Genomic DNA, 19,456 nt, shown 5'->3' with positions numbered 1-19,456 from the left:
AATAAATAATATATATAAAAGTGGACACTGACATATTTGCAACCCAGCAACTTAAAAAACTTTAAAAAGCCTGGTTTGAATAACGACCATGCCAAAGTATGGCCATGAATATGCTGCTAAAAAACCGAGAAGTATTCCAAACAATGCAATAGTGCCATCAGGGGGTGAGATGACATGAGACAAAAGCAGGACATTGAATGATTTAATCGACAATGATAAATAAGAAACCTCCTGGCTCCTTGTCCAATCGCAAGGCCGAACACGCTTTAGGCTTCCCACAATCACTGGCCCCCATACGGAAAGATGTAGCAGCAGAAAGCGCAGCCGAGCTAGCCAGCTGCATGCAAGATCAAGAAGATTGGAAACACCGCTGGAGGAGTCGTCGCAGGAATGTCTAGAGAGTGGAGCTTCGGCCTTGATGTGTCGGTGCATTATCTCTAAATGTTTACCTCAACAAGCCCCAGCCTTTGTCGATGGTTCTCCAGAGTGCTTCTGTTATGTCCTTCCAAAGTTCCCGTAAATGTTCGAGACAGCAGCACTTTTCCTCATCTTCTTTCTCCACCGCGGGACTGTTAATGTGTTCCAGGATATTTTCCCATGTTGTAATTGGTGGGAACGACTCTTGGTCCACCATGAGGGCGACAGACAGGTCCTGGTCGACCATCTTCTGCAGCTCCTTGGGAAACCTCTCGTGGAAATGATCTTGGGTGAAGTATGGGTGTCTCAGCAGCGCAGAGCAGCCCCACCTGTCCACCGGGTCCATCTGCAGACACATCTCCACTAGCTGAGCCAGCAGGAGGTCGGAGAGGCCGTACTTCTCCATCAGGTCGGTGGGGGGGAGCACCACGGGCAGGGCCCCAAACTCTTGGGCGTAATATTGCTGCTCCTGGATGGCAGTCAGAGGTCCCACTTTGGTTATAATCATCTTGATTTGTTTCGGGGTTATTTCGCCTCTCAGGAAGTAGTTTCCCACGGCCATGAACACCAAGGTGCACCCAACGGCCCACACATCAGCAGGCTTGTTGTAGTCAGGGTCCATCAACAGCATCTCTGGTGCACGGAAACACAACGTGCCAGCATCCCGTGTGAGCGGTGCGGCAGCATGGTTGGACGTATGGTTAAACGCATGGTTGGACACATGGTTGGACGTGCGGCTGGAGCCAAAGTCGGCCAACTTGAGGACTCCCGAGTGCGAGACCAGCAGGTTATCTGGCTTGATGTCTCGATGCATTATATTGTGGCTGTGGATGAAGTCCACTGCGGTGAGGATCTGGAAACTGTATTCCTTGACCGTCGGACCCTCCAGACCGCAGCCTTTCATCTCCACCTCGTCAACAATGCTGTGGTCGAGGAGCTCAAAGAGGGCATGCATGAGCCCCCCGTCGAGGAACGCCGTAAGCACTTTGATGACATTGTCGTGCTTCAACTCCGACAGAGGCGCGAGTTCCCGCTGAAAGATGAGGTGCGTGTCTTCCGTGGGAAAAAACCTTTTCATGGCGAAGACGTTCCCTGAATGAAGGCTTCTACATTTTTGTACCTTTCCAAATCCACCACTGCCAAGATCCTCCAAAACTTCGTACTTTTCCATATCCGATATCCAAAAAGTTATAGAAATCTGGACAGGGAAGGTTTATAAAATCTGAAAAACTAACTTTATGTTATTTGCTTTAGCAAAAACCAATATATGGTCTATAATCCCGGGTAAACAGATGTTCGGTTTTACTCCTCTATTTAATGAAAGTTAAAATTTAAGTTTAAAAAGTTGATTCATTTGTAATTGTATAAAAATAAATATATTTATTTTAAATATATATTAAATAAATATAAAATAATAATAATAATAATAATAAGTAAAGTACAAATATATTTATAAAAAAACAGGTTTAAATAAAAAAAAATCTATTGTGCCTTCTTTCGGTGAGGTCACCATATGCGTAAATCTGCGTTCTCTCACTTATCCTACAAGTGGCCGTTGTCAGAAGTGCATGAAGGGATTTGAGCAAAACGCGAGCTCCAAGCTACACTTTAAACTTGGTATAGCGTTAATAGAACAAAACCGCCATCCGAGCCCGGTCCTAGAACGGTGGTCCCAATCCAGGGTAACCAGATTCTTCGGTAATACTCCGAAAGTTTAACACTCTTCAAAGCAAAATATCCCAAAAATCAAATTGACTAAATTTAGTAACTTAAGAAACTTTTTAAAAATATATATATATTTTTTTTTATTAATTGTTTTTATATTAATATAAAATATTAATTAAGATATTAATATAAAAAATATAGCCTTTAATAAAAAATAACAAAATAAAGTGTTACTTGTGGTAACCATAGGCGCACATCTGCCTCCTCTCACGCATATCTACGCTTGGAAATTGGTATAGCGTTAATAGAACAAAACTGCCATCACAGTCGAGTCCTAGAACCGCGGTTTGGATGTTCATTTCAACCATTGGAGCAGCTCTGTTCACCCAGAAGCGCTCATCAACACGATGAGCCGATGAGCAGAAGCGCTCATTGGCACGATGTGCACTTCTGGGTGTACCAAGCCTGGATGAAGCCTTGGGTCAACCACGCCGGGGGAACAAGGACTGCAGTCCTTAACAGCAGCCTGCTCGATTGTCAGACAGGTAGTCAAGTCGCGGTCTGCCTTATAAAAATGGCTGACACTCTTTCGACTCGCAGTGGATAATGTCATTTTTAGGATAGTTTGGGCATGAATATGTGTTTTGATAACATTTCTAGCGAGAAATGCGTACTTTATTATCATAATCTTTGTTCAGTGAATGTTAACGACTTTTAGTTCGTTAGTTAGATTAACTTTTTCGATCAGCGATATGGTGGTGGCTACGGAAGCAGCCGCGTCCGCTCTAACCACCCAGCAAGCCTGTTGTAACCGAGAGGCGTCCCTTCTCCTTATGTGCAGTCTCGGTCACACTCACAGCTCACACTTGGCGTGTCAGCCCAGCACGGCGGGGCTTTGGATGTCGCTTACAACCGTAGTACCCGAGAATGGATACGGAAGGCCACCAGAGCAGGCTTGGTCCAGAAGCATTCATGGGCACAATGAGGGCTCCTGGGCCAAACTGAACGTGTGTTTGGGATGATGACTCGTTGGCGGTCCATTTTCGCGGAGTTCCCCTGAAGTGAGTCCAACATATGCTGCGGAGGTTGCTGCGTGTTGTGTCCATTGACAATGACAGTGGAGAAGCTGTGCTGAAAAAGCGTCAGCCGACACGTAAATGGACACACTGTCAGGAGCGGGCTCATGTCCAGAGGATGCGCTACCTGTAGCATGATTATATGTAATTATACAAGTGCCATTGTAGTAGGCCTACAGCCTGCCCTTTTTTTAGGGTCCTATATCCCGATTATTTTTCTTGTAAATAGGCTGTGTGTAGTAGCCTAATAGCCTAGTAAAGTATGTTTTTGTGCAGTATTCAATCAATACGTTTGATGGTTATAGTTCATGAATTATTAGCCTATATAGGAAAGTTACCGAGAAAGTAAAAAAAAAAAATCAAACGAACAGCAGCCTGCTCTATTGGAATATCATACAGGTAGTCAAGCCTCGGTCTGCCTTATATAAATGGCTGACACTCTTTCGACTCGCCGTGGATAATGTCATTTTTTAGGATAGTTTGGGCATGAATATGTGTTTTGATAACATTTCTAGCTGGAAATGTGTACTTTATTATCATAATCTTTGTTCAGTGAATGTTAAAGACTTTTAGTTTCTTAGTTAGGTGAACGTTTTCGATCAGCGCTATGGCGGTGGCTACGGAAGCAGCCGCGTCCTCTCTAACCACCCAGCAAGCCAGTTGGAACCGAGAGACGTCCCTTCTCCTTATGTGCAGACTCGGTCACACTCACAGCTCACACTTGGCGTGTCAGCCCAGCACGGCGGGGATTTGGATGTCTATTACAACCGTAGTACCCGAGAATGGATACGGAAGGCCACCAGAACAGTCTTGGTTCACCAAGATTTTTTTATGGTTTCTTATCTTTATTTATTTATCTGGTACATGTTGCTGCCATGTGAATGTTGAGGAATCAAGCCTAAGAATAAGAAATGTACTCTTGTGTACTGTACAATAAGATGTAATAAAATTGATTCTTATTCGGATAATGTAGCACTTTATTCATTATTGTTACAGAGATAATTACATTATCGGGAAGGTATTACATTATCATGTTTTATTACATTTTAAATGGACTCAAATGCAGATTTTTATGACATTATTGGGGTTATTACATTATCGGGAATTTGTAACGTTATCACGTTCTACAGTGGCATTCTAATTAGTAACACATAGGCCTATGCGCAATTTCTGATACAGAAGTAAAGATTGTTTGAACAAGGACATTGATGATTTACATGAGTGATAAATATAAATTAATAAATAAATAAATAATATATATAAAAGTGGACACTGACATATTTGCAACCCAGCAACTTAAAAAACTTTAAAAAGCCTGGTTTGAATAACGACCATGCCGATTGTATGGCCATGAATATGCTGCTAAAAAACCGAGAAGTATTCCAAACAATGCAATAGTGCCATCAGGGGGTGAGATGACATGAGACAAAAGCAGGACATTGAATGATTTAATCGACAATGATAAATAAGAAACCTCCTGGCCCATGACGTGAATGATCAACCAGACAGTTTACAACCACAATGCATTGCATTTTTTTTTCTTCGTATCACCCGCTCCAAGAATGTCGATTGTCCAATCGCAAGGCCGAACACGCTTTAGGCTTCCCACAATCACTGGCCCCCATACGGAAAGATGTAGCAGCAGAAAGCGCAGCCGAGCTAGCCAGCTGCATGCAAGATCAAGAAGATTGGAAACACCGCTGGAGGAGTCGTCGCAGGAATGTCTAGAGAGTGGAGCTTCGGCCTTGATGTGTCGGTGCATTATCTCTAAATGTTTACCTCAACAAGCCCCAGCCTTTGTCGATGGTTCTCCAGAGTGCTTCTGTTATGTCCTTCCAAAGTTCCCGTAAATGTTCGAGACAGCAGCACTTTTCCTCATCTTCTTTCTCCACCGCGGGACTGTTATTGTGTTCCAGGATGTTTTCCCATGTTGTAATTGGTGGGAACAACTCTTGCTCCACCATGAGGGCGACAGACTGATCCTGGTCGACCATCTTCTGCAGCTCCTTGGGAAACCTCTCGTGGAAATGATCTTGGGTGAAGTATGGGTGTCTCAGCAGCGCAGAGCAGCCCCACCTGTCCACCGGGTCCATCTGCAGACACATCTCCACTAGCTGAGCCAGCAGGAGGTCGGAGAGGCCGTACTTCTCCATCAGGTCGGTGGGGGGGAGCACCACGGGCAGGGCCCCAAACTCTTGGGCGTAATATTGCTGCCCCTGGATGGTAGTCAGAGGTCCCACTTTGGTTATAATCATCTTGATTTGTTTCGGTGTTATTTCGCCACTCAGGAAGTAGTTTCCCGTGGCCATGAACACCAAGGTGCACCCAACGGCCCACACATCAGCAGGCATGTTGTAGTCAGGGTCCATCAACAGCATCTCTGGTGCACGGCACCACAACGTGCCAGCATCCCGTGTGAGCGGTGCGGCAGCATGGTTGGACGTATGGTTAAACACATGGTTGGACGCATGGTTGGACGCGCGGCTGGAGCCAAAGTCGGCCAACTTGAGGACTCCCGAGTGCGAGACCAGCAGGTTATCTGGCTTGATGTCTCGATGCATTATATTGTGGCTGTGGATGAAGTCCACTGCGCTGAGGATCTGGAAACTGTATTCCTTGATCGTCGGACTCTCCAGACCGCAGCCTTTCATCTCTACCTCGTTAACAATGTTGTGGTCGAGGAGCTCAAAGACGGCATGCATGAGCCCCCTGTGGAGGAACGCCGTCAGCAATTTGATGACATTGTCGTCATCTTACAGCGAGTTCCCGCTGTAAGATGAGGTGCGTGTCTTCCGTGGGAAAAAAACTTTTTATGGCGAAGATGTTCCCTGAATGAAGGCTTCTACATTTTAGTACCTCTCCAAATCCACCACTGCCAAGAACCTTCAAAACTTCGTAATTTTCCATATCCGATATCCAAGAAGTTATAGAAATCTGGACAGGGAAGGTATATTAGATCAGAAAATTGGACTTTATGATATTTGCTTTATCAAAAACCTATTATATGGTCTATAATCCCGGTTAATCAGATCTTCGGTTTTACTCCTCTATTTAATTAAAGTTTAAAAAGTATAAGTTGATTAATTTGTAATTTGCATAAAAATAAAAATATTTATTTAAAATATATATTAAATAAATATTAAATAATAATAATAATAAGTAAAGTACAGAATATATTTATAAAAAAACAGGTCTAAATAAAAGAAAACTATTATGCCTTCTTTCGGTCAGGTCACCATATGCGTAAATCTGCGTTCTCTCACTGAACCCACAAGTGGCTTCCTTATGTGTGGTTAATCTTCGGGTAACCGAAGAATTTACCGAAGAAGGGTAGTGCAGTAAGAAACCTTTTTCCGTAACTTTCTCTGTAACTTGCTCGGTTACTTTCTGCGAGTCGAAAGAGTCAGCCATTTGTATAAGGCAGACCAGCTTGACTACCTGTAGATATTCCAAACGAGCAGGCCGCTACTCGTTAGATTTTTTTTTTTTACTTTCTCGTTAACTTCCTCGGTATTGTAACCTTAATAAACCGGACTTTCAAACCCAAAGGATGGCATGAGGCACACAGTGGCAAATCGGTTTTTAACAACATTTATTCCCCTAAAGTGTCAGAATAGTGCAAAACATGCAGAGGAGGCCAACACCCAATTATCTCAGTAGATATTTAGCATCTCGTGGAGAGCTGAGCACCCTTCTCAACACAGACATCCATTTCTGGCAACAGCAGACTGTCAGAAGGACAGCAGCTCACCCATTTTATACCCCATGGCCCCTCCCACCATGGCCCATCAGTGGCATCAGGTGTTTCCTGACACCATATTTAAAGCCCTCAGCCCCACCCTGACTCTTTTAGTCTGCACTGCAGAACAGAGACATGGTGAGAGGGAAAGATTGTTAGTGAGTGTTTGCTGCTTCAATAAAGACCTTGAAAATACTGTATGCTTGAAAGTTTGCTGTTCATACACTATCCATTAATGCGCGCTATTGATAGGCAGTTAAACAGACAGGGACAGTCGTCAAACTGTCACATTCTATAATCCCGGGAAAACAGATCTTCGGTTTTACCCCTCTATTTAATGAAAGTTTAAAATTTATAAGTTGATTCATTTGTAATTTCTATAAAAATAAATATATTTTTTAACTTAATAATAATGATAAGTAAAGTACAAATAATTTGACAAATATATTTATAAAAAAAACAGTTTTGAATAATAAAAATCTATTAAGCCTACTTTCGGTGAGGTCACCTTTTGCGTAAATCTGCGTTCTCTCACTGAACCCACAAGTGGGTTCCTTATATGTGGTTAATCTTCGGGTAACCGAAGAATTTACCGAAGAAGGGTAGTTCGGTAAGAAACCTTTTTCGGTAACTTTCCCTTTAACTTTCTCGGTTACTTTCTCGGTTACAGAGAAAGTAAAAAAAAAAAAAAACCAACGATTTTTTTGGAATATCATGCTCGTTTGGAATATCATACAGGTAGTCAAGCCTCGGTCTGCCTTATAAAAATGGCTCACACTGACTCGCAGTGGATAATGTCATTCTTTAGGATAGTTTGGGCATGAATAAGTGTTTTCATAACATTTCCAGCGAGAAATGTGTACTTTATTATCATAATCTTTGTTCAGTGAATGTTAAAGACTTTTAGTTCGTTAGTTGGATGAACGTTTTCGATCAGCGATATGCGTGGAGTGGGAGGGTAGGTACAATATAGCAATTGGAGAAAACAAATAATCTATCGATATGAAAAAAGAAATCGATATACCCCATCGATATATTGAACCTGGGGGGGTAGGTTCAATATATCAATTGGAGAAAACAAATAATCTATCGATATGAAAAAAGAAATCGATATACCCCATCGATATATTGAACCTGGGGGGGTAGGTTCAATATATCAATTGGAGAAAACAAATAATCTATCGATATGAAAAAAGAAATCGATATACCTAGGGTTGCCGCGGTGTGGACATTTTCACACCGAGTAATACGCTCGTGTCAACACCGGTATTACCGGTATAAACGGTATTAACTTTTAAACTATAGGTCAACCGCCATCTTCTCCGTCAACTCTCCTCTCACACTCGGTGACAGCGGCTGGCAGCGCGCCAATTCTCGGCGTCTTATAACGTTCTATATAATAGGATAATATAATTTTATATATCATAATATCACGGCCAAAAGCTCTGTGTGCCTCCGGATGGCCGTAGCGCGGGGAGCTCACGTAGGGATTGGGCTCCGCAGGGTTTGTTTACCGGCGTTGCTATGGTTACCGGTAATATTACCCCATCGATATATTGAACCTGGGGGGGTAGGTTCAATATATCAATTGGAGAAAACAAATAATCTATCGATATGAAAAAAGAAATCGATATACCCCATCGATATATTGAACCTGGGGGGGTAGGTTCAATATATCAATTGGAGAAAACAAATAATCTATCGACATGAAAAAATAAATCGATATACCCCATCGATATATTGAACCTGGGGGAGTAGGTTCAATATATTGCTTGGAAAAAAAATAAAAATCTATTGATATATTGAACCTGGGGGGGTAGGTTCAATATATCGCTTGAAAAAAAAAAAAGATTTATTGATATATTGAACCTGGGGGGGTAGGTTCAATATATTGCTTGAAAAAAAAAAATCTATCGATATATTGAACCTGGTGGGTAGGCTCAATATATTGAACCTGGGGGGGGTAGGTTCAATATATCGCTTGAAAAAAAAAAAATTCTATTGATATATTGAACCTGGGGGGGGGTAGGTTCAATATATTGAACCTGGGGGGGGTAGGTTCAATATATCGCTTGAAAAAAAAAAAAAATCTATTGATATATTGAACCTGGGGGGAAAGGTTCAATATATCGTTTGAAAAAAAAGAATCCATAGATATATTAAACCTGGTGGGTAGGCTCAATATATCTCTTGAAGAAAAAAAATATATGTTCATATTGTGTGCCTGGGAGGGTAGGTTCAATACATCACTTGAAGAAAAAATAATAAAAAAAAATCGTTTGATGTATTGTATCCTTGCATGAATCCCCTACTGTAACGTGTTGGTATAACCGGTCAATTGACCTGACGCTAGCCGATAGCTGGTCAACACCTTGAGCATTACAAATCCAGATTCTTGCTTCTTCTTTGCTAATCCTTGATATTCCCTCCTGGTCTTCCACGATAATGATTCAAGACTTGTTTTATTCAACCCTGTTAATAGGTTGAGGTTGAAGGCCTTCAAATACACATCCATGAAGGGGGTTGGATAATAAGCACTAAACGTAATCGTTCACCGCCTGAACATTATTGAGACCATTTAATTGAATATGAGAGACCCAATAAATATTTATTCTTACCAGTAATATCGATACAGGCTTTCAGTAATGTTCTTTGGCGAAGACTATAAAAGAACACATCATTACATGTTAAGAATGATAGAAACCTAAACGCGGTCAGTACATATCTATATCTATCGATATAGATATCACAATATTAGACACTTTGAAAGGCCTCATAACACCAAGATCATCAATATATATTGAACCTGGGGGGGTAGGTTCAATATATCAATTGGAGAAAACAAATAATCTATCGATATGAAAAAAGAAATCGATATACCCCATCGATATATTGAACCTGGGGGGGTAGGTTCAATATATTGCTTGAAAAAAAAAAAAATCTATTGATATGAAAAAATAAATCGATATACCCCATCGATATATTGAACCTGGGGGGGTAGGTTCAATATATCGCTTGTAAAAAAAAAAAATCTATTGATATATTGAACCTGGGGGTGTAGGTTCAATATATCAATTGGAGAAAAAAAAAATCTATTGATATATTGAACCTGGGGGGGTAGGTTCAATATATCGCTTGAAAAAAAAAAAAAATCTATTGATATATTGAACCTGGGGGGGGTAGGTTCAATATATCGCTTGAAAAAAAAGAATCCATAGATATATTAAACCTGGTGGGTAGGCTCAATATATCTCTTGAAGAAAAAAAAATATATGTTCATATTGTGTGCCTGGGAGGGTAGGTTCAATACATCACTTGAAGAAAAAAAAAAAAAAAAAAATCGTTTGATGTATTGTATCCTTGCATGAATCCCCTACTGTAACGTGTTGGTATAACCGGTCAATTGACCTGACGCCCCGCGTCCTGGAGGGCCCCGGGGAGGGGGGTGGCGCGTGCCTTGGGGAGGCACTCGCTCAGCTCCCGGGCCAGAGTCTCCAGGGCGGAGGAGGCGCCCACGCCCGGGGGCCTCCTCTCCTGCTGCGGCTCCGCCGACCAGGAGCAGGAGCAGGAGGAGGAGGAGCAGGAGGAGTAGGGAGGACTTCCTCCTCCATTGTGGTTGTAAACTTTCCCGTTGATCTTTCATGTCATAGGCCAGGAGGTTTCTTATTTATTATTGTGGATTAAATCATTCAATGATCTGCTTTTGTTTTATGTCTCTTTTGTTTTAATTCGATGATGATGATGATGATGATGATGATGATGATGATGATGATGATGATGATGATGATGATGATGATGATGATGATGATGATGATGAGGAGGAGGAGGAGATTCTTCGAGAAGAACTCGGGCCCGAGAAATTTTGGAAACAGCAGCCTGCTCGTTTGGAATATCATACAGGTAGTCAAGCCTAAGTACCACTTCATCAGGGAAACTGTAAATAATGGAAGGGTAACTTTGGAATAGCTTACTGTCCTACTGAGCAAATGATTGCCAATGTGTTGACAAAGCCAGCCACTAAGCTAAAGCAAAATAAGTTTCTTCAGGATATGATTGGCACTTAACAGTGCAGAGTATAATTGTGGGTTTAGCCAAAGAGGAAAACCGTGTTGTTATTCTGTTTTTTTAGGTAACCAAGTGAGTTAAGTGCGAGTGGGGGTGTGTGTAATACGATTGCGCCTTTACTCTGAAGGGACAACGTCATTATGTCACTAGTACGTTCTAGTGAAGTAACGCTCAGGTAAAACTGTCACGTTGTACATTGTCGTTGAACTGACTGGAATGTTGTCATGTGTTCTGGAGAATAAATAGGCCTACGCCATAAAGGCTAAAGATAATCTATCGCTTTGCTTATTCTTCAGCACGCCAGAGACGAGGAGTCAACGCTCCATCTCAGGTTAATACGTTGCTTGAATACGTTTTGCAAAACTTGGCTTTTTGTGTCAAAACTCAACAAACAAGCTGTTATGTCTGTCATATTCACTGTTTTTATTAAGTTCAACAGAAGGCACGTTTTCGCAACAACCAAAAAATGAAATAGGCCCACTCAATACTGTGCATTGCAGTACGGTACTTTACAGTGCAATAAATTCAGTTTGAGCAAAAAATAAAACAAAAATACACTAATGTAGGCCTACTGTAAACAGAGAAAACACAGCTATTGTGCGTGGTGGATCCTATGGATCCTCGGCTTGTGTGCCGAATCCATCTATGGATTGACCTTACCTCAATGTCTCCACAGGCCTGTTCCATTGCCTGCAGAAGAGGCATGCGGGTGTGATTAAAAAAATAATCATCTATAGGGGTTTAGAAATGGCAAGTAAGGGGCAGGTATATACGACTTCAAATTGATAATGGATGGTGAACCAGTTCCGGACCAGAAAAACAACAAACATGGGCTGCTCTGATACAGCTGCATCATGAAGTGCATCTAGAAATGCGATGATATGTTGGGTATAGGGACCTATTTTTACATGATGGTGCAGTTACCGTCGAAGGCTTATGGCGGCACACAATTTTTCCCCCGCACTGCCCTGGGACGTGCACAATTGCTGCATTTCCCTGCGAGCTTCAGTAATGGTTTCAATTTGCCCCTGATCATGTTTGATAAACATGTTTTATTTGCTTATTTAATTAAATTAAATTAAATTAAATTAAATTAAATTAAATTAAATTAAATTAAATGAATTAATGGCGCCACGAGAGGGCGCCCCCAACACATTTGTCGCCCTAAGCGATCGCCTAGGTCGCCTATGCCAATCGCCGGCCCTGCATTGTAGGCCATAAGTGGCCAATAATTAGGACCTTTCTCAAAAGGAATATCAGTGCTCCATCACCTGCTGGAAATGGTTGGCAAATAGAGGATGGGAACTTGCACGTCACCTGGATGAAAAGAAATCCAGCCGCTGACAGTGTTTTGCATGTGATACTGCAGCTGCAAGGAGAGTGCCTGTGAGAAAGGCAGATGTTCCTGTTTCTCTGCAGGACTGTGTTGCACTGACTTGTGTCATTGTACCAATTGTGCAAACACAAAAGACACAGAGGAAAAGGAAGATGACAACTGTCCGGACACCGACAGTGAGGACTAGAAGTGTCTTATTGCCTCATGCATTATTCTGTAATTCCTTATTGTTTTGTAATGTTTTTTATTTCATATTTCTTTCTTTTTTTTATAAGGTTTTTATGGTTGATCAGTGTTGTTTCCATTTGTGAATGAATTAATGAACGAATGGTCATTGGTACAATTACTGCTACAATTACTGCCTTTTATTTATCGAAATAACTTAACATAAAAAGTTCACCTTATGGAATATTTGCCTCGTTGTTCTTCTTGGACACAGCTATTTAATGTTACCATTTATCGCCATTAATGTGAACATTATAGGAATTTGTCTCAGCGATCCAACGTGCGTTTCAACTAACAGTTGAAACGTCGCCCTTTCAAGGCACCCGGTAAGGGGGTCTCTCTCCGTTCAGTGGCTCCCACCTCAGCTCAGGCCTCAGGAAGGTGGTTTAAGATTAATTCCGCTCAATGGCATATTGAGAAACGCTCAAGGTAAACGCAAAATAGGACCTGTATTGCTAGAACGGCAGACTGCATCAGCCAACTGAACACGGCATAGTGCTTGTTAACAGTCATTGTGTCACAGATAGTAAAAAAAAACCTCACAAATACCACCTATACAAAGCGAATACCTCAGACTTAATGAGGTCTTAAAGTCATATGAAAAACCTGACGTAAAACAAACATACATCTAACCGCGGGGGCCGCCATGTTGCAATTCTGTTGACAAAAAGCAGCTAGCTTATTGGTTTAGCAAGATCACGTGTCGAACCGTGGTACCACTCGCGACCAAAAACATATTACGCTCTGAAGAAACTAGTTCTGCATAAAACATAGACGCTAGGAGAATCGACTGGAAAATCAGCGACGAACCTTTCTTTGGTAGGTTAGAATGACCTGTTTTATGAACTAAAGATTGTGTAGATGCACGCCTGTGGAGCGGAATTCCTTTTCTAAAATACTTTTTGTGGTTCACCTTGCGTCGTATGCATTGGAATATTAAAAAAAAAAAACATCTGCAGTTTAACTTTCTGACCACTTGAGGCTCCCCTACACCTATAATAGCCGGTTGAATACGCGCTGAATGACTGGATTTTATTCATAAAAATGGATGCGTTATGGATCCTAGCATTCATTTAAAGTTTAGCGTTTCTGTACGTGAATGTTTGGAATCAATTCAGTGTTTATTCGTGTCGCAAACAAAAGTTGTGGATAATAAAGTCAACATTGACTTAGCCTCCGTTTTAAGGATGGATAGTCAGTAAGATCACAGATGGATGTTATTCAGAGGTCATGTTTATTCATATTCGTTTTGTAAAGATTTATGGATCAAATAATATAGTAAAATAGACCAGAGTCTTGATTAACAATGACTGAATACTACACTGCATTATTGAATAAAACCTAACCTGCATTAAAATCAATTCGATTAAATAAAATAAATTTCAAGACCAATAACATTCTATCGTCATTTACTAATCTTAACCATGGCCAGGCAACAATATAAATATACTAATAATTATAATAATATAACATATTATAATTATTGATTAATTATTTTATTATATTATAAAGTTCGCTTCTGTACAACTATTACATTTTATAAAGACAGCTTGGCTTAGCTTTCCTTTGACACCCAGTCTATAACTATGACCATCCAATAATCATGCTTTGAAAACCTATGGGATTCCTCTAAATACCATGTGTTAAGAAAGGTTCATTTAATGAATAGGCCTCTACGGTTCTGATATACAGGCATTATATATATGATCATACTGCATTCTTTATATGGACTTTGGACTGTCTGATTCCTCAGAACTCTATGCACTTTAACAATGGACTTATATGATGATCCACTGCATTCTGTGTCTTATGTATTTTTTATTTAAGCACTGATATAAGGAAAAGTGGTGGTACTGGTTGTCCTTACTTGTGCAATGACAATAAAGTTGAATCTGAATCTGAATATAGTTATACAGTTATATACTGTATATATCGTTTTATATATATATTTATACAATGGGGGACCTAAATCCAGCGATCTGATTGGTTCCCAACTGTTGTATAATTAGCGTATACACAACTGCTATTGCTTCTCTTTTCCCACTGTACTGCTGGTCACCTGTGAATTTCTCCCAAGGGGGATTAATAAAGGACTATCTTATCTTATCTTATCTTATCTTATCTTATCTTATCTTATGACGCCCGATCATTTTGTGAAAGTATCACTCCGCGCCTTGAAGAGGAAACCGTTACAAAGTATCGTAAGAAACTATCACACGGAGATTTAACTTGACCATGGAGGAGGGGATTCACCAGCGGGGAAATATATTTACTAGTATTTTTACTAGTGTGTGTGTGGAGCCATTTTGCCATAATTTTAACAGTTGTATAAAAGCAATAGCACAGTTCACTGTTCACTGAAGCCTTAAAATCGGCGTAAATAAATAAATTGCCGGCGAACCGCTCTATCGGTGCCTTCTCTCGGAGGGACGCTAGCGTGTTGCATAGCGACCGTCGATGCATAGCGGCAGCCAGGAGGGACTACTTTTTTGTATTCTTTAATAAAAACGGCTATTTTGACTTTCTTGGTTTCTTTTTAAATGTAGTGTGTCTATGACTTTCGTTTCGCCATAACAGTAACCGTTGTATAAAAGCAATAGATCACTTCAGTCAGTGGCATGTGCTCATTATACCACTGTGAAGGGGGTCGCCGGCCCTCCGCTGCGCGTCGGGGCCGGACAACGCCCCTTAACAGTGGTATAATGAGCACATACCACAGCCTGGCGTGATCTATTGCTTAAATATATATATATATATATATATATATATATATATATATATATATATATAGTTGTATAGTTATGGAAAGTTCTCAATGTATTATGTATTAGACATCAACTTAATAGTAAATTCAGCAATGCCGTTGTACTTCAGATCCTCTGCGTAGTTTGTCCTTGCACAGGCCTTCAGAGGTGATCTGGGTTATAAACGGTCCTTCCCGGTCCGCTTTGCTGCCCCCAGCAGCAGTTTGTTCTAATGGTTTCCCTCAAATGGACCCGCAGCCTTTGCATTGCAATGAAGGAAGTCTTGGGCCGTCAGGCAGTTTCGCCCAGGTGAGGTATAGTCATATGGCCCATTAGGCTCATTCATTTAGAGACATTTGAATTGGTATGCACCAAAGTGGAGGCCGATCTCATTGGGATTGTTGACCAGGAAATATAATAAAGTCCACAGTACATCAGTTGATCGTATCGTGTCCTTCAAAAGGCGATTTAAGTACTATTTTGTCATTTAGGAGACGCCTTTAACCAAAGTGACTTACAGGCAGACACATGTAATCAAGGAGCTGGTAGGGTTAAGCTTTTTTCTCCTGGAGGCCTGCAGCTGTTGACCTTGGAGATCGAACTCAGTACCTTTCAGCTCGGTGTGGACGACCCTGGTCACCCGCTACACTAACCTGCCCCTTTAACAATCATTAAGAGCGGTGCCCGTGAGGGCAGAAGGACTTTGAGAGTTCCTACTAAATTCATCACATGTGCGTATAATGTAATTCAAGATCCAAGTAAACGTCTTGCATGACTAAATGAGCTGTAGGTTAAAGGTTGAAATCCCCGCCTTTCATGCCACCGCAATATATTTATGACCTTTATCAAGACGCTCCTGCCGACACATACATGCCCCCACCCGCCCACCAGAACACCTCCAGACCTGGGCCTGGACTAATCTTGACTTAACAAATTACAGGTGTTCACTCAGGTAGCACAAAGCAAAGTGTGTCGAAGTGAGCATGATTTGTCAAAAGGAGGATCATTGGTTTCTGGGTTTCTGTTGACCCAAAGCCACCAGGTCGCTGTTTCCCTCCCACATACCATCTTATCAGAGCCAATCCCTTTATTGACCATCATCCCCTAGCCCCGCCCCTTTTACTGCCATCGCCATGAGCTGCTGTCAGGGATAAGGTAATTAGCTTATCGTAAACGCATGATTTATAAAAGCTGCATGTAATGCGAGCATCTCAGTGGTTGCAGCCCTGCTTTGATTTCTCCTGAAGCGACTGTGGTGGTTTGAGGTGTGCCGGGGCCACCTCACACAATACTTCTCAGAAGGGTTCCTGGGAATCACACTTCCTTGACCTGGTTCCAGGATGGGTTTCCTTAGCTTGGCGGCCTTCAACAATGTCCCCTGCAGCAATGTCAAAAAGAAGATACCCAATCGTTTTTTCTTTGTGTGTCTATCATGGCACTGTAAAGAAAGTGGAAACAGACAGAGAAAGAGGTAAGGAGAAGAAGGGAGGAGTTAAAGAGAGGGAGGGAGAAGGAAAGAGGAGTTAGAGAGAGCGAGGGAGAAGGAGAGAAGACTTAGAGAGAGGGAGGGAGAAGGAGAGAAGAGTTAGAGAGAGGGAGGGAGAAGGGGAGAGGAGTTAGAGAGAGGGATTGAGAAGGAGAGAAGAGGTAGAGAGAGGGAGGGAGAAGGGGAGAAGAGTTAGAGAGGGAGGGAGAAGGAGAGAAGAGTTTGAGGGAGAAGGAGAGATGAGATAGAGAAAGGGAGGGAGGGAGAAAGAGAGAAGAGTTAAAGAGAAGGAGGGAGATTAGAATAATAGTTACATTGAGGGAGGCAGATGGAGAGAAGAGTTAGAGAGAGGGGGAGCAGGAAAGAGAAGTTTCAGAGAGGGAGGGAGAAGGAAAGAGGATTTGGAGAGAGCGAGGGAGAAGGAGAGAAGAGTTAGACAGAGGGAGGGAGAACGAGAGAAGAGTTGGAGAATTGAAGGGAGAAGGAGAGAGGAGTTAGAGAGAGGGAGGGAGAAGGAGAAAAGAGTTAGAGAGAAGGAGGGAGAATAAAATAATAGTTAGAGGGAGGGAGGAGAAGAGAGGTGTTAGAGAGAAGGAGGGAGAATAAAATAATAGTTAGATTGAGGGAGGGAGGAGGAGAGAAGAGTTAAAGAGAGGGGGGAGAAGAATAGAAGAGTAAGATAGGGAGGGAGAAGAATAGAGAAGAAATAAAAAAATAAGATGGAGAGGGTTAAAGAGAGTGATAGGTAAGAGAAAAATAGAAAGGAGGAGATGTGGAGAGGGAGAGTGTGGAGGAGGGTAAAGGACAGAGGGGGAGAGACGAAGAAAGGGAACGGTGTAGACAGGGAGAGAGAGAGTAGTGGAGAGGGAGCGAGAAAGAAAGGGAGAGAGAGAGAGAGAGAGAGAGAGAGAGAGAGAGAGAGAGAGAGAGAGAGAGAGAGAGGCACTTGTCTCAGAACTGCCTCGCCTTATCTGAGCTCATATCCCAGCAGTGAAGGCATGTGATGTTGGGCAAGAGGCCCATAAAGCAGCACGTCTTTATGAGGGGGGCTGTGTCGCTGCTGCTTCCCCGGCCTGCCCTGTAGTGGCAGGGAGCTGCTGTGATCCCTCTCTCTGTGCTCCGACTCTCTCTCCCCTGCTTGCACAACAAGTCTTGGCCAGGAGTCCCAGGGAGAAGAGTTACTGTAGCTCAATGGGACTTTTCCTGGTTGAATAAAGGTTAAATAAACAACATTCCTCCGGCCACCTCTCCCACTGTCGTCCAACTGTCGTCCAACGTTTTCCCCAGATTTACGACTGAGCTTGATCTGAGGATGTCTTGAACCATCGCGGGCAAGATGTGTCACCGTTTTTTATTTCCCCCCTTATTTACTCAACGGAGGTGAAGTCAGAAAGGGTACGGAACAGGGCTAGGGTTGGCTCCTCACAGACGTTTATAGGCGTTATAAAAACCAAAGTTTTATTTGATTGCTTTGGTGCCCTTTGTTGGCCCCTTGTCCTCTTCTCAAGGTCTTTTTAAAGACCCAGGCGGGCTCAGAGGACACGCCCGCTGGGTCAGCAGGGGAGTGGGGTGTGTCCGGGAGGGCTGGGCCTCTGGGGGGGGGGGGGGGGAAGGGTGAGGAAGTCAAGCAGGTAGGGGACACTGATAGAGGCTGTGGGACTGTGCAGTCACCATGTCTCAATCTACCAAGCGGCCTTGCGTGACGGGTGTGGGCATCGGTTAATGTCCCCCAATTACAGGCCGCCTGTCCTCAGAGAGCAGCCGGTGTAGCGTGACTCAGACCCCCCCTGATGCCGGCATTCTGTAGGCCGCTGACTCTGGGGAACAACCCGTAGGATCTGGTTCACCATAAACCATGGATGATTGTAATTATAGGTGTATGTTTATTTGACTTGTTTGAAATGTTTGTGTGTGTGTGTGCGTGTGTTTTTGTGCAAGCATACGTTCCTGTGTGTGTGTGTGTGTGTGTGTGTGTGTGTGTGTGTGTGTGTGTGTGTGTGTGTGTGTGTGTGTGTGTGTGTGTGTGTGTGTGTGTGTGTGTGTGTGTCTGTACGTGAACCCATATGTTTTTCTGCGTGTATAGCGGCCACGCCTGCAGGTGCTCTGGGCACTTGTGTGTATGTGTGCGAGCATGCATAATGTGTGTGCATGTGTGTGTGTGTGTGTGCATGTGTGTTTATTTGTGTGTGTGGGAGCATGTGCTCATATGTTTGTGTGACACTTGCGCCCATACTTGTGTTTGAGTGTGTGTGTGTGTGTGTGTGTTTGTGTGTGTGTGTGTGTGTGTGTGTGTGTGTGTGTGTGTGTGTGTGTGTGTGTGTGTGTGTGTGTGTGTGTGTGTGTGTGTGTGTGTGTGTGTGTGTGTGTGTGTGTGTGTGTGTGTGAGAGTTTGTGTTTGCTTGCTCGTGCGTGTGTATGCGTATGAGTGTGTGAATGCGTGTGTGTTTGTGTGATTATGTGTGTGTGTGATTGTGTGTGGTGTGGCGGAAAGGTCGCCTTGTTTCACTGTGAGGCAACGAGGAACATTTTTTCCATCAGGATGCCTCTTGCGGTCGAGGGTTAACGTGGTGTTAGAGGGACAGAGATGTGCAGATGAATTAATTTAAGGGATGAGCAGACGACCGTGAAGACATGGGTCTAGAGTCCATGAGAGGGCCGGTCCATGGGGGGGGGGGGATCCTGTTAACCTACCCTATCTCAGTC

The 19,456-nt window shown here is 42.6% G+C and overlaps 1 protein-coding gene across 1 annotated transcript; it reads right to left on the bottom strand.

The window, feature by feature from the left end:
* Positions 1 to 445: 445 nt before the first annotated feature.
* Positions 446 to 1,495, bottom strand: LOC130405381 (cyclin-dependent kinase-like 3). Its single transcript, XM_056610443.1, has one exon. The coding sequence runs from the start codon at positions 1,493 to 1,495 to the stop codon at positions 446 to 448; it is 1,050 nt and encodes a 349-aa protein (XP_056466418.1).
* Positions 1,496 to 19,456: the final 17,961 nt, after the last annotated feature.

This window comes from Gadus chalcogrammus, chromosome 16 (genome assembly GCF_026213295.1).
Source record: "Gadus chalcogrammus isolate NIFS_2021 chromosome 16, NIFS_Gcha_1.0, whole genome shotgun sequence".
NCBI classification, from domain to species: Eukaryota; Metazoa; Chordata; class Actinopteri; order Gadiformes; family Gadidae; genus Gadus; species Gadus chalcogrammus.
Note: the sequence above shows the minus strand (reverse complement) of the source record. Positions and strands in the feature narration are given on the sequence as shown.

Bases quoted from the DNA above. Each gene is read 5' to 3' on its own strand.
- LOC130405381 (XM_056610443.1), bottom strand. From the start codon at position 1,495: ATGAAAAGGTTTTTTCCCACGGAAGACACGCACCTCATCTTTCAGCGG.